Genomic DNA, 14,999 nt, shown 5'->3' on the forward strand with positions numbered 1-14,999 from the left:
ACCATTCACCTGCGCTCGCGTTTTAATCATGTTTTAAATGTTTCTCTTGTGTAGGCCTCACAACACTATTTTTGTCACCTGACGAAGGGCGAGGCCCGAAAATTTGTGTAATAAAATATTCTTTTACGACATTTTAATTATTCTTCGCTTCTTTGCTATACATGACATATATACTTACGGATGTTCCAAGTGCTTGAAGCATGACATTGGATGCTCAATACGAGCTCTCAGCTGATGGGACCATTTAAGTGCCCCTGCTATTTCAGGCATATTTTTGTTGAGTGGTGGTAGACCACTTGAAGATTCTATAGCAGTCATCTGAGAATCATAGATATCCTTAGCACTGTCCAAATCACCACTGTACATGACTAGAAGCTGTGGATATTTGTCTTCAAAATCATCCTTAATGACTGGACGGTCTAGCATTGGACCATAGCAGTCAAGCATCTGGTGAAGAAAAAATATGAAATTAGAACTATTAATATCAAACAGGGTTCGAAATAAGGAGGGTCCTTGCTTCAAACACTCTCAAAAGTAAGTAAAGACCCTCAACTTTCCTATCATAAGGGAAAGGTCCCTAGGATCCACAAAGATTTGAGCAGACACAGTGGATATGTTCTACTTTTGTTGTTCCATACTTATTTTGGCAAAAAAACAAAAAGACACCTTTTACTGGTATTACCTGGTGTGTAATAATTGTTAACATGAACTGGTGAAGTTGTTTACATTTTGTAACATGTTCTAAACAATAAAACATTTTGTAATTAAAACCAGGAAAAAGTGTTATGTTATTTTCTTGAAATAAGTGAAGACCCCCAGAGTTTCAGAGGCAGGGGTCCAAAAGACCCCTTCGATTTTTTCTTATTTCGAAGCCTGAATTATCAAAACACAAATGAAGAGAATTTTAACAACACAAGTCTGTGGAACATTTCACTTGGCTTCTGGTTTCTTCACAAACAGTGGCGTAGATTTCTTTTTGACATTGGGGGGGGGGGATGGGGTTGAGAAAAAATTCTTGAAGTATAGTGAATCCAGCACTTTTAGCGACAGAATAAGGTTACGGTACGAATGCGCGTGAAGCGCTCAAATGTTTTTGCTATTTTGAAGCTAAAAAACTGATTTGTACTTTTGGGGCTAAAATGGGCAAATATGAGGTTAATTTGGTCAGAAATCAAGGCGTCAACATTGGGGGGTGATTGTATGGACCATCCCCCCTGGCAAAATATTGGGGGGATTTATCCCCCTGCTAGAAAAGTATGGCACTTTCCGATGTGTTATTCCCGGTTTATCATAAAGTCACACAATGCTTGCTGCTTGTTCAGCAAATGCAGTGCCAGCATTTCATGACATCATTCAATCAGCCAATGCACTTCTGTCTTTATGCAATTATACACACTACAACAGCCTACACAGCTGCAGTGCATGTTTATCACATAGTATAGTTTCACTCCTATTCCTACCTTGAAGACACTTTCCAAGCCAGCGCAATCATCAAATCCTTTGCACAGAATGGAGCCCAATTATACACACTACAACAGCCTACACAGCTGCAGTGCATGTTTATCACATAGTATAGTTTCACTCCTATTCCTACCTTGAAGACACTTTCCAAGCCAGCGCAATCATCAAATCCTTTGCACAGAATGGAGCCCAATTATACACACTACAACAGCCTACACAGCTGCAGTGCATGTTTATCACATAGTATAGTTTCACTCCTATTCCTACCTTGAAGACACTTTCCAAGCCAGCGCAATCATCAAATCCTTTGCACAGAATGGAGCCCAATTATACACACTACAACAGCCTACACAGCTGCAGTGCATGTTTATCACATAGTATAGTTTCACTCCTATTCCTACCTTGAAGACACTTTCCAAGCCAGCGCAATCATCAAATCCTTTGCACAGAATGGAGCCCAATTATACACACTACAACAGCCTACACAGCTGCAGTGCATGTTTATCACATAGTATAGTTTCACTCCTATTCCTACCTTGAAGACACTTTCCAAGCCAGCGCAATCATCAAATCCTTTGCACAGAATGGAGCCCAATTATACACACTACAACAGCCTACACAGCTGCAGTGCATGTTTATCACATAGTATAGTTTCACTCCTATTCCTACCTTGAAGACACTTTCCAAGCCAGCGCAATCATCAAATCCTTTGCACAGAATGGAGCCCAATTATACACACTACAACAGCCTACACAGCTGCAGTGCATGTTTATCACATAGTATAGTTTCACTCCTATTCCTACCTTGAAGACACTTTCCAAGCCAGCGCAATCATCAAATCCTTTGCACAGAATGGAGCCCAATTATACACACTACAACAGCCTACACAGCTGCAGTGCATGTTTATCACATAGTATAGTTTCACTCCTATTCCTACCTTGAAGACACTTTCCAAGCCAGCGCAATCATCAAATCCTTTGCACAGAATGGAGCCCAATTATACACACTACAACAGCCTACACAGCTGCAGTGCATGTTTATCACATAGTATAGTTTCACTCCTATTCCTACCTTGAAGACACTTTCCAAGCCAGCGCAATCATCAAATCCTTGGCACAGAATGGAGCCCAGTCTTCGGTCTAGATCAAACACCTGCTTCTCAAAGTGGTCATAATCATCAGCAAATTCCTGTGAAAACAACAAAAATATGTTGTAACAAAATTACATTCTTGTGCACAATTGGTCTCTTAGTAATGAACCATACTACAAATCAACTGGGAATGATGAGGGTGAAATACACTGGGTTACATTTCTACACCCATTTGAAAAGACCTTTCGCAGTGCCCGATTTGACACAGTTTATGGCGTAAATATGAAATCTCATTCTGATTGAATCACATCATCAGCACATCGGCCCCTCATTCGCCGATCAATCTGCGTAGCATCGCTAGACGCAGGCGTGACCCAGTTATTTTAATGCGAAAGCACTTTGCAAAAGCCTGTAGACATCATTTCTTATTGTACAGCCATGTGAACACTTTGCAACTTTGTGGTGGACTCTGAAGATAAACTGATTGGTTTTGACATTATTTATTCTTTGTGCATTTCAAGGTTTTACTCTCTTATTAATTTGATTGCTGTTTGCTCTTTAGGACAATTAAGCTCATGTCAATGTAAATAACATATTCACTATAATGTATGATTGTTATATGTACCTCATGGGTTATGCACCAATATTATTAATTTAATTTCCTAACAGATAGTATTCATTGGTAAATATGCAAAAGTACTACAACGAATCACAGACGACATGATGTTCTCCTTCTGTTATACATACCTGACATTGTGGATCCAGTGCATTGTATGTTCTCTCTCCAAACACTTTGACTGTATCCAGGAACTCCTGGTGGATCTTCTCTACCTGAGTACTCAACATTTTGCCTTTCATGCTGCCCATCTCGGTCTTCTCTAGCTTGCTGAATTCCACTGTGGTCTCAAATAATTTCTAAAACAAAAACAAAGAAATACCACCAGATTAAACCATATTCATAATACTTGGCAATGGTAAATATATAGCATTTAGGTCCTATTCCAAATTATATGTTGTGCCATAATTATTTTGATAAACATGGACCTCATATGCATCAATAGCCTATCAAATGTTAACATAGCGATACTTTGAATGAACACATTTGAATTACCTACATTATTAAGTTAATCATTAGTGCTCAAGCAAATGTGCTCCATTTTACACTTTTTTTAGAACTTTTTAACAACAAAATATTTACAAATTGTCTAAGAAGCATTATCAAAAGGGTATGTTATCATGATTAAAACATTACTTATTAAAACAATTTGATTTTGTCAATGGAAAAAAAAAAGCATTCACCCAAAATGACTGTAAGTGCCCTGAGCAGTTAATGGAAGGAAAACAATACACTACCTCTAGAGTTTCCAGTCTCTCTGTGTATTTATCCAACCGAGCAAACACCAGCGGTGATGCAAACTCCCATTCCAGTGGTTTCTTGCCGTCTTTGAAATAATCTTTGAGTTTATTCCTGTGCTCGTGGTGGATATCTTTGAATGCATGTAGGACAGTGAGAGCACTATGGGCTTTCTCCAGGGATTCCTCTGGCTCAAGTTTGAAGATCTCTCCTGGTTCCAGGAAGGTGGTACACTGGAAAAGTTTTTAATGACAAAATAGATGGGCTTATCATATCAACATGTATGTACAAATGTATGCATTCACTAAACATATTTTGTTAAGAGTTATTCGCAGTGCATTATGCAGTATGTGCGTGTATGACATCTTTTTCGACCAACTGACCATTTTAGAGTACCGCCCTCATTCGTCAACCTTTTGGATTGACGACTGAGAAAACTACATGGAAAAAACTTTCACTAAGACTGTGCAGTTGTGTCAAAGACCAAGTTTATTGTTTTTAGAACTTCAGAGCGTGATCTTGTCACTGCATGCGGCGCGGTACAAACAATGTGGTACACGGGTGTCGCTAGTCAGTCGTGCTATGGCGCATAACCAAAGTCGCAAAAAAATATTTTCTTGAGTCCGCCACAACATGAACTGTAAGTTATTCAGTCGTCACTATATGAAGCATACAAATACATGTGTAGTGTACATGACTAATGGATTTAGTCTACGACCTTTTGCACATACATCAGGTTTTCTATGTGCCATGCATAGTCGTATTCACAAGTGCATACCAGAACAATTATGATACCAGTTGACTGCAGACTGATGGGTACCATGTCAAAACAAAACATATCTTTTTAAATTGCTGACCAGAACTGTGATACATTCTAATATATGTACAGGAAAATTTTCACCTTGTGAACTTTATGAATGTAAAAGTAATGCATTTTGTTGGTGGTGATGATTGTGAAAGGATATCACTACACGTATACCGTAAAACCTTGTCTACAAGCATATAGAGTGCTTCTGATGAAAGCTCCATTAATACAGGTGCCATTATGGAATTTGAGCAAATAAATTACGGATCCAGGCATATTGTTCTAAGACCAATCTATTGTATTGGCATATTTCACTTGTTTTGAATTAATTTAGCTTTAATAAAAAAACACTATATATGCTTGTAGACGATGTTTTACGGTATTGGGCACATAACTTACCAGTTCAATCATATGATTGCAGATTTCTTGAAGTAGCACAATGATTCTTGGTGGAGTGTTGTAGTACTCAGAATTACTCCAGATCAGACAGATGACATGCATGATGGTAGGCAAGTATTTACCCAAATCAGGGAAATCCAATTGCTCCAGCTCATCTATGAAACGCTGTAGAGGTGCCAGATGGATGTTGATGTCCTGGGCTTCAGTCAGTGCTATTATGCAGATAAAAAGGTAACATTTTTAGGTGATTTTAGTACATTGGTAAATTTTCAGGAAAGACATGTGAACTCTTTGAGGACCTTTATAATCCAATGGAAAATGTGATCGCGGTATTCGCTGCGTTTTTGGGGTGCAATTGGGGTTTTTCAAACAAATTTTTTTTTTAATTTTTAATTTTTTAAATTTTTCCTTTAAGTTATAGACCCTAACTTTATTGTTATTCAAGGTTGGAACCAGAGAAAAACTGCTATTTAAAAAAAAACCTAAAACTTCTGAGGTTTTTATTCAAAGCTGGATAAAGTTGTACATTTTAAATACTTTTGCTTCTATTGAACAACTAGCAATGCGTGTTAGATCAATATGTCCCAATAATTTTGCGGTTTTTTGGGGGGGGGGAATTGTGATTTTTCACGTTTTTTGGAAAACAGTGGTGCGTTTTTTGGCTTCCCAAATCGTGTTTTTCTCTGGTGCATATATTAGTCCTTTGCAGAGGTTTATGTAAATTGTAACTGGGATTCAAGATTCTGTATCTTGCATTCAGAATTAGGTAATACACACTAAATACAAGCTATATCAAATAATTGATACCCATCAGTTTCCAACGATTTATATGGACAAGACTGTCTCACTGAAATGCAACAAGTTTGTAGATTAACATTATAAAAGATCTTCAAACATGCAAATTCTCATCATTTGAAAAGGAACCAAAGTCACATTTGGAAGAAGTAGGCTTTTCAATATCAAAACTAATGTGTACCAATCATTTTGATACAGCATGTATATTACAAATATGTGATAAGTAAAATTTCTTCAAACTGCAATTGAATTCACACCACTAAATAAAAGCAGACGATGTGAAAGCAATCAAGTATGTTGAAATTGTATTTGCATTTGAATAGCTGCCACATTACAGAACAGCATACATTGTACCCACATGGGGAATGTATTAGTGGTGTGGTCCCAAGTTCATCCATACTACAACCTGCTGCCATTCTATACAACATTAAGTTAAGATTATGAAAATTATAAATTCTGCTATTAACACTCACCAGCTTCCACATCTCTTTCAATATTCTTGAAAGATGGCAAATAGCTGCTTTCTGTTCTTTCCAGAAGCTCCCTCATCTTCCGTACTTTTGGATCCCTCAGCTGCTGGAAGATGCAGTCTAGATTTTCGCTCTTAGCCTTCCAGAACTGGATCTCCACAGCAGGTCCTGGGTTCAAGCCTTCTAACAAGGGTTGGGCGGAGTCCCTCTTGAGAACATCTCGGATCTGATGCGTCCAATCGATGATAACCGACTCGATGGCGTGCACAAGGCTGCGATCATAGGAATCATCCCTGTAGGAAATAAGATGGATGTACACCAAGTTCAATTATTATGTTTAGGTACATTACATAGATGTACATGCTAGTTCTGCAGGCATGATTTCAGTCCAGGTTCAGTCCTGCAGCCCTAGAAAAACATTCAGGGTGCATATTTGTTTTGTTATGTTTGTTTTACAAAGCCAAATTTTTAATCAGCAATTCACTACTTTTTCCTCTTTAAGAAACAAAAAAACAACAACAACTCCTGAACTTTGTTCAACTCATAATAGGTGAAAATTATTGTTTTTTAGCAATTGTGTATATTGTTAATGAAGTCCCAACTTGTGTAGCCGTTGGGCCCAATTTGCATGTACACCATTCTATATCAATAATGGGTATTCTGGTTTACCCTGCACACCATGTGTTATCAATACAATTCTGGTTTACCCTGCACAGCCTTTTTTTCCGCAGGCGGATATAATACGGAATTTGCTGGGGATAAAATATAATTATTTGACACATAATTGTGACTGTGGAAATTGTTTTTGTGTTTGGTAGCTTTATGTATTTCAAGATTGACTTATGTAAAATTGTTGTTGTATATGCGTTGAGTTTGTGTACGATAATTTGGAAAAAAACATTCATTTTAATATACTATTTTTAGAAACACACTATTTTTAGAAACTCTCTGGCCTCTTCACTGAGCTAGACGCATGCGTGGTGTCAATTTTGTATAGAATTGGGCTCATTTGCATATGCATAAGTTCGTTGATAAGGCTGTGGCGTACTTAGTGATAGTAGAGTTCCAGTAAAATGAAGTTGCACGATTGCGTTTGATGATATAATGCGTATATATTTAACTGTTGAAACATTTGTTTTTGTAAATCTGCACAATGTCCAGGCATGTCGCAAATGGCAAATATTGTACTACGTGTAATAATATGTCCTAGTGTATTGTATTTGTTCGAAAAGTTTAGCCCCGCTAATTTACTTCGCGCAAGGCATAGTTAAAGTTGGATAACTTAATTCACAATAAAGGTAGGGATAGAGATATGACGTCATCGAAAAGTGATTTGTTTTAGATTGAGAAATAATGCATGTCAAGTAAAATTTTCGCTGACATTTTTATTTTACTGTTGTATTAATTGTTGTCAATGAAAGTGACAGTAAAATTTCGAAAATAACCGTGCATTTATGACAAATTTATGTCATGGGACTATTTGTTATGGTTTTAATGCGGAGGGACATGGAGCTATAGAGGTCAGTAAACGTGAAATGGTCAAAGTCACGTGGAAATGCACATGGAGTTGCAGACACGTGCAATAAATTATGCATGTCAAGTAATAATAATTGTGGGAAATGTTAAATTGTTTTATTGTCGTATACAATTGTTGTATAGGTCTACTGAAGCTGACAATCAATTCAAAGAAGATAATGAAGAATGATGAGGAAATGTTTGTCATGGGACTATATTTTGCTTTAATGTGGAGGGACATTAAGTTAACGTTCAGATAATGTCAACCGGTCAGCTTGCACGTGGATGACACGTGAATTGAAAAAGTCTTTGTCTCCGGTTGTTGTTCGGGTTTGGAGTAAACTTATTTTCTCGTTTTATACACAACGTGTGATCACTGTGATGTAATCGGAAACCAGCGAATAACGGCTGGCGTAACATTTTGTGATGGGGTTAAATAAAGGAGTAGTGGGGTTAATATAGAAGGTTACCATGCGAAATGACTTGACCAGGTCAGCACGTCAGTGCATACTGCGAGTTTGTTATCAAGATTTTTTATGAACCCAAGCTCAAGTGCACTAATTGCTTCTTGTAGCATCACCAAGGTAAACATTCGCATGGCCTTGTGCATGTTCTCTCACACAGTGGACTTGACATGTACGTTCTCTGTATGCTGCTTTCAGCATAATTATAGACCTTTACAGGGTCTAGTATGCCTTCAGTTGACAAAAATCTATTACTGTACTTAGTATGTGCATCGCCTATTTATTACCGGTGCACACATGATTTATAAAGCGCGTTCATCTATGTGAACTGTTAGTATTATGTTAGTATTATAGTTTCAAGTATTTTACAAACCTGTTACTCAGATAAAAAGTATCATAACTCCAAAAATGCTGTTTTAAAGAAAACTAAAAAACCACATTCTTGTGATTCCCGTTAAGTTATGTGTATACTGATTTAAAAGCAACCCTTTGAACCCAATACAAAGTCTGTGAAATTCCAGAAGTTACGTATTAAATATGTGACACAATCTGATCATGCAGAACAAAGGAAGCATTTTTCACAATTCATTTCCCGGAGGGGGTGGGGGCACTCCTATTGTCGCCTGTACACCCTCCGCGACTATCAACTTTTGAAAGCACCCTAAACAAGGATTTAACCCTTGGCAAAAACGACACCCTAAACAGGTAACACGCGCCTGTTTCACACCCTAAACAGGGATTTTATTCCTTGTATCAAATTTCATACCCTAAATTTCATTTCCGCGTATTAGCAATTGCAATTTTGCTACCTTTTCCCCCAATTTGTCATGTTTATTACACCCTAAACACGAAACGCAGCGTGATCGCGCCTACCCACAAAAAAGTACCCGTTTTACGCTGTTTTTTATTATTGCGGATGGTGTACATGCCACAATGGGAGTGACCCCTACCGGGCAACCGCCATACTTCAATATGCTTGGTTCTAGTAGAGTTCTGATGATTTGTAGTATCCATTTTCTTAAATGTTATTTTTGTTGGCCCCTACACCATATTTTTGCCTTGATCTCAATTACAAATTTGCCGGCTTGGGCCCTAAACCAGATATCACACATTGTTACAAATTCAATTCCAGCAACCTGTTATTTCCAGGGGCGGCGGAACGACGTTGAAAGTGGGGGGGCCCAGTCAGGGTGATGTAAAAATTAAAATAATGGCCATGAAGCCATCGCGTCAGGCTTATGCGACACAGAAGTGTCTGAGGGGGATGTGCCCCGTCAGAAGTGAGAAACTTTTGCAAAATGAAGGCCCAATTTAAGCCATTTGTTGGACCATTCTGGCACTATTATTGTGTACAATTTTAGTTTGAAAATTCCGAAAATGGGTTAAATGAAGGCCCAAATTGAAGCCATTCGTGGATAAGTTTTCACTATAATTGTATAAATTATTGCTTTTAGTGTTGGGTGTCCTAGTACAGGGGAGTTGGAAAATTTTGCAAAATGAAGGTCCAATTGAAGCCATTTTGTGCATAATTTTTACACTTTCTTTAAGCATGTTAAGGTCTAGAATAGAGATTTGATTATTTATGTTCACCCAGACATGTTACACACAGCACATTATGGGTTCAAAGTGGGGGAGGGCAAAAAAGTGGAGGGGCCACTGGCCCCCCTGCCCCCCGGTTCCGCCGCCCTTGGTTATTTCAATTACTTGTCTTTATATGAATATACTAAAGTGAAGTCAAATAGGCCTACAGCATCTACATGTAACTCAATTCATACAAAATCTCAGTTTTGTTAGGCATTGAGTGTTAATGCTGTGCTGACCTTTCAATTAATATTAATTAACAACATTGAAGACAAACCTGCAGTGACAAAATCATTAAGCGGAGACGAATATAACTATTCGTCTCAGATGTGACATGTTTTAAAGATTATTTATTCTATACTTCTCTTAAGTTAAGTGCTTTCAGTGATTCCAGCGAAAGTAAATTTTGTCTTAAATACATAGCTTTCAGCTGAATTACTATGTTAGCACATCTATGACAATGCAAAGGTACCAAAATCTGAATTTTGATGACTCACGATACGATCGTCCAAATGAGCAAATCGCCGAATGGGCCTTAAAAAACCTGTTACTTTTAAATCAGTGGCTCCGGAACCGAGGCAAATCCATCATGTTTCCTTTAATCACTGCGTTGTCTTTTTTTAAAGACATTTCTTGTTTAGGGTTAAGGTTAGGGTTGGGGTTATACTTGTGTGCAGGGTATACCAGAATTTTTCCCAATAATGTTATAAGTCTAGCTTGAGCTGAACAAAAAAGAACACATACTTTCCCTCCACTGACGCTCCATTTTCTGCACATCTTTCTGATCCAACTGGTAATGGAAGAAGAGTCTTGCCTTTAACTTGACCAGCAACAACGTAGACATTGCTCTTTAGATGATGAACATGCCTTAGAACATCATGGGATACAACTGTGGGCCACTGTTCATGATTCCTTGGGTTAGAAAGAAGTGGAACAAGCACCTAGAAATGTGGAGAAGGGGGAACATATCAAAAAACTGAGTTAAAACAAACTTAAATAGGTATAGATGTCAAGCCAGTCAGAAAATTTATACGCAGGACGAACAAAAGTTCATTTAAAAATTATGTTTATTCAGTTTATATAACTATTACTGCCAGGAATGCATCACTCATCACTTTTGCATTTGCAAAATACAAGCAATATAACTTTCTGCATCAATCTCAAATTTACCAAATTTCTAACAATATGATTTTTAACAATATACTGAACTTGCTTCAAATGAGCAAAACATGCAGAAATTATTAATTCAAATGCATAATAATAATCAAACTACTATGAACACGCAAGTATCGTGTACTTTCTCTAAATATACATTTGACATGAACATTTGCTATGCCAGCTAACCAATGATGATGAGCTTGATAAACATGCATGCAGATGAGGTAAGCTTAATTCTGAAAATTGCATTTGGCTTCCCGTTTCATCCTCAAAACATTTCGTCCCAAAATGATACATATCTCATAGTTATGACTTAGCTACTTACAAACACAAAGTTTAAACAAATTTAGAGCATTCTAAAACGGTAAATCACATTCTAAATCCACTCACCAGTCAGTTTATATACGAATTTTGTTTGGTGACAGGCTGGCAATACCAGGCAGGTCACATTTGAGGCTATGAGGTCAAAAAGTTTCGAAAATGGATTGCCTATTTTTAGACAACTTTATAAACTGTTCGTTTAGCGTAAAGGCTATATCAAATGTTGTGATCATCTGGTTGATGCACAAAAAATATCCAAATTATCCTAAGTAGCCATAATATTAATATCCAGATTATTTGAAATATCCATAATATTCTTAATACTCTCTATCTGAAATATCCAAATTATCCTTATCTAAAATATCCAAATTATCCTAAGTAGGCCTAATAGCTATAATATTAATATCCAAATTATTTAAAATAGGCCTATCCATAATATCCTTAATACCGTACTATCCAAATTATCCTAATTAGCCATAATAATACCCAAATTATCTAAAATATCCAAATTATCTGAACTATCCAAATTATCCTGCCTAATTAGGCCAACGAATTTCCATTGTATCTAAAATATCCAAATTATCCTAATTAGCCACAATAATATCCTAATTAGCCATAATAATAATATCCAAATTGTCTAAAATATCCAAATTATTCTAAGTAGCCAAAATATTATTATAACATAATAGGCATTTATTCAAACATTTATAATAGGCCTATTCATATCCTTATAAATACTATCCAAAATATCCTAATTATCCTAATTAGCCATAATAATATCCAAATTATCTAACTTATATCCAAATTATCTGAAATATCCAAATTATCCTAATTAGCCATAGCAATATCCAAATTATCTAAAATATCCAAATTATCTGAAATATCCCAATTATCCTAATTAGGCCTGTAAATAATATCCAAATTTGCCACAATAAAAATATCCAAATTATGTAAAATATCCATATTATCCTAGGTAGGGCCTAGCCAAAATATTGATATCCAAATTATTTTAAATATCCTTAATAGTACTATCCAAATTATCTTAAATATCCTAATTAGCCATAATATTAATAATATCCACTAAATTTCTAAAATATCCATATATCTGAAATGTAAAAATATCCAGCCTTGATAATATCCAATTTTTTATCCAAATATCTGAAATATCAAAAGGTGCAACTATTATCAAAATTAGGCCTATCCATCCAAATATTTTTAATGGTGTTTTGACGCTCGTTGTTTAATATGCCCGGTTGTTGACCAATCACGCATCTGGTAGGCCTACGTCTTATGAAACCCAGACAAATGAAATGCCCTTAGTTTCAATTTTATTTCAATGAACCCCTAATTTAAATAGTTCATAGTTATTTTTTCCATCATTAAAAAACATACAAAATAGAAAATAACAAAATACAATAAGATGGAGGTACAACGAAAGGCAACTAGTGCAAAGTATTGGCCCCCATACAAAACTGAGATCTCAGATCTCAGATAAATACCACCAAAATCAAATTGCTGGGTTTTGTTTTGTTTTTTGTGTGCACATTTTAGCTCATTTTGCAACATGGGCCGCTTTAGCCTTGTTTTATTTACCTCGTCCACAAGAGCAGAAAGTTGTTCAAGTGGTGAATATGAGAGATCCCCATACACTAGGTTTTTACTGTAATTTTCTTTTCCAATTGCCTCCTTATTCCTTTTGATGAAATATATTGCTTTGTTGGTTTTCAGCGATGTTGGAAATTCAATTGACGGAGTTATCAAACCAGCTGAGCTGACTGTAAAAACAAGCTGTGGATTGTCGGCCTTCTCAAGAAATTCTAAGATAAGAATCTTATTTTCTTCAACTCCGATACATTTTGCCCACTTGTCTGGCTTCAACTTGTAGCTTTTCAGCAAGTAATCTGCAATAAAGTCAATCCGAGGGTCTTTTACTTCAGTCATTCTGACCTGAGTCAATGGAGTCGTCACCTGTTGATCGTATAGAAGTTGTTATTGTTAATGCCAATTTAGGCTAACCATCAAATTAATTCCAGCCTTTATATTGCAACTACCGGCACTTATTCCACTCGTAATTGTTCCTTGAAAACATTGCTTTTCTTGTAAAAACTTTCACACATATCTCCATTTGCTTAAAAGTGTATTTTAACGTTCAAATGCCCATATATGCCTCCATGATACTTTCGCTATGGACGCTGTGTAAACAGAAATCGATACTTGGTGAGAAAATCCGATATCGTTGCTAGGAAGTTGCTAATGTCATCAAAAATGCACCGCTACATTGGCCCGGGGGAACTCACTACTTGTAATGCATTTACTCTCAAAATCGTCCAAATGTAACCTGTAGGTATATTCGTCTCAGAATGTAACGGGAAGTAGACGCGTTGCTTTTAGCATGGGAATTATAACTAAATTAAAATTATTAGAAATATTTACAAATGTCGAATGAATCTTACTTTATATTTCAATTATTAAAAATCAGGCCGCATGATTTTGTAATTTTTAAATTAAAATTCCGTATGGATAGAACTCCCCAGGGGAGGGAGGGGGTCGGATCATCGGCGATATCGCCATTTTGACGTCGCCATTGGATCTGAGACGAAACGTAGGCTAATCATGAAATCTTTACAAACAATTCTAAATGTGTTATTCTAAAACCCTCCATGCATGGTTCGACTAAGCACTGAGTACCCCACTGTAAACTTGTATTATAGTTGTTTTTCAATTATGGATAACTGCTAACCGTCAGCTTTGGGCGGGCCTTGAATGTATCATGTAGTTTCGTCAGTCTAGTTTGTTCACCTGCCCGCGCGCGCCCGCTCTTTGGCCTGCCCCCGGGTGAGATAATTGATTACAAAAAAGGTTGCGAGAGAGATCGATACTTTTATTTGATCAAATTACCGGCGCACCATGTTAGGGAACAAACCAAAAGTCCGATGAAGTTCTCAAAAGTCCTTTCGGGGGTGTGCGGGTAAAATACATTAAGAATACCAGAAAGTTGATTTTTTTTTCGGCTTTCAATTTCAACATTGGACTATTCCAGAAAATAGGTGCACACCCCCTATAGAGGAGTAACTTTTCAGTAAAAGAAATGTCTGGATTTCCAAGTTTGCTCTCTCAAAATGACTGGAATTCCAGTTACCAATGTTACTTCAATCTTGGAAATGCAATTAAATGCATGAAAAAAAATCACGGAAATGTCCAAAATGAGCTATCAAATTGAGGATTTCTGATGTTGAACAATTATGCTGGATTTTTTTGACTTTGGACACTTTAAAAGTCTGGGTTTCCAACAATCACGACTGGACAAAAAGTCCGGAAATCTGAACTCCTCTATAGGGGTGTGCATCTATTTTCTGGAATAGCCCAATTTTCACACTTACGTTTCAGGTAGAGTGTCCTCCTCCAACAAAAAATTAAAGAGAAAAGTGCCATGTCCCTCAAGCCGGCGAAAAGTGAAAGAGAAAATCGGAAAAGAAACATATCAATTTGTAAGCGCTCTTTACCAAAATCATATACCGGTAGCTCATTAAATTTACAACCGTATGTCACAAGATTTGCAATTTAAAGAGAATTAGCTCAGTCTAAT

General features: G+C 36.7%; 1 protein-coding gene across 1 annotated transcript in view; it reads right to left on the reverse strand.

The window, feature by feature from the left end:
* Positions 1 to 13,536, reverse strand: part of LOC140150482 (dynein beta chain, ciliary-like) — an 87,298-nt gene extending 73,762 nt beyond the window's left edge. Inside the window, 8 exon segments of the mRNA XM_072172507.1 lie at positions 179 to 447; positions 2,533 to 2,649; positions 3,299 to 3,466; positions 3,905 to 4,138; positions 5,110 to 5,321; positions 6,378 to 6,667; positions 10,679 to 10,875; positions 13,007 to 13,536. Coding sequence (XP_072028608.1) covers positions 179 to 447; positions 2,533 to 2,649; positions 3,299 to 3,466; positions 3,905 to 4,138; positions 5,110 to 5,321; positions 6,378 to 6,667; positions 10,679 to 10,875; positions 13,007 to 13,354 — 1,835 coding nt within the window. The 5' untranslated portion in view covers positions 13,355 to 13,536.
* Between the last annotated feature and the right edge of the window lie 1,463 nt (positions 13,537 to 14,999).

The sequence above is a fragment of the Amphiura filiformis genome, chromosome 4, assembly GCF_039555335.1.
Source record: "Amphiura filiformis chromosome 4, Afil_fr2py, whole genome shotgun sequence".
NCBI classification, from domain to species: domain Eukaryota; kingdom Metazoa; phylum Echinodermata; class Ophiuroidea; order Amphilepidida; family Amphiuridae; genus Amphiura; species Amphiura filiformis.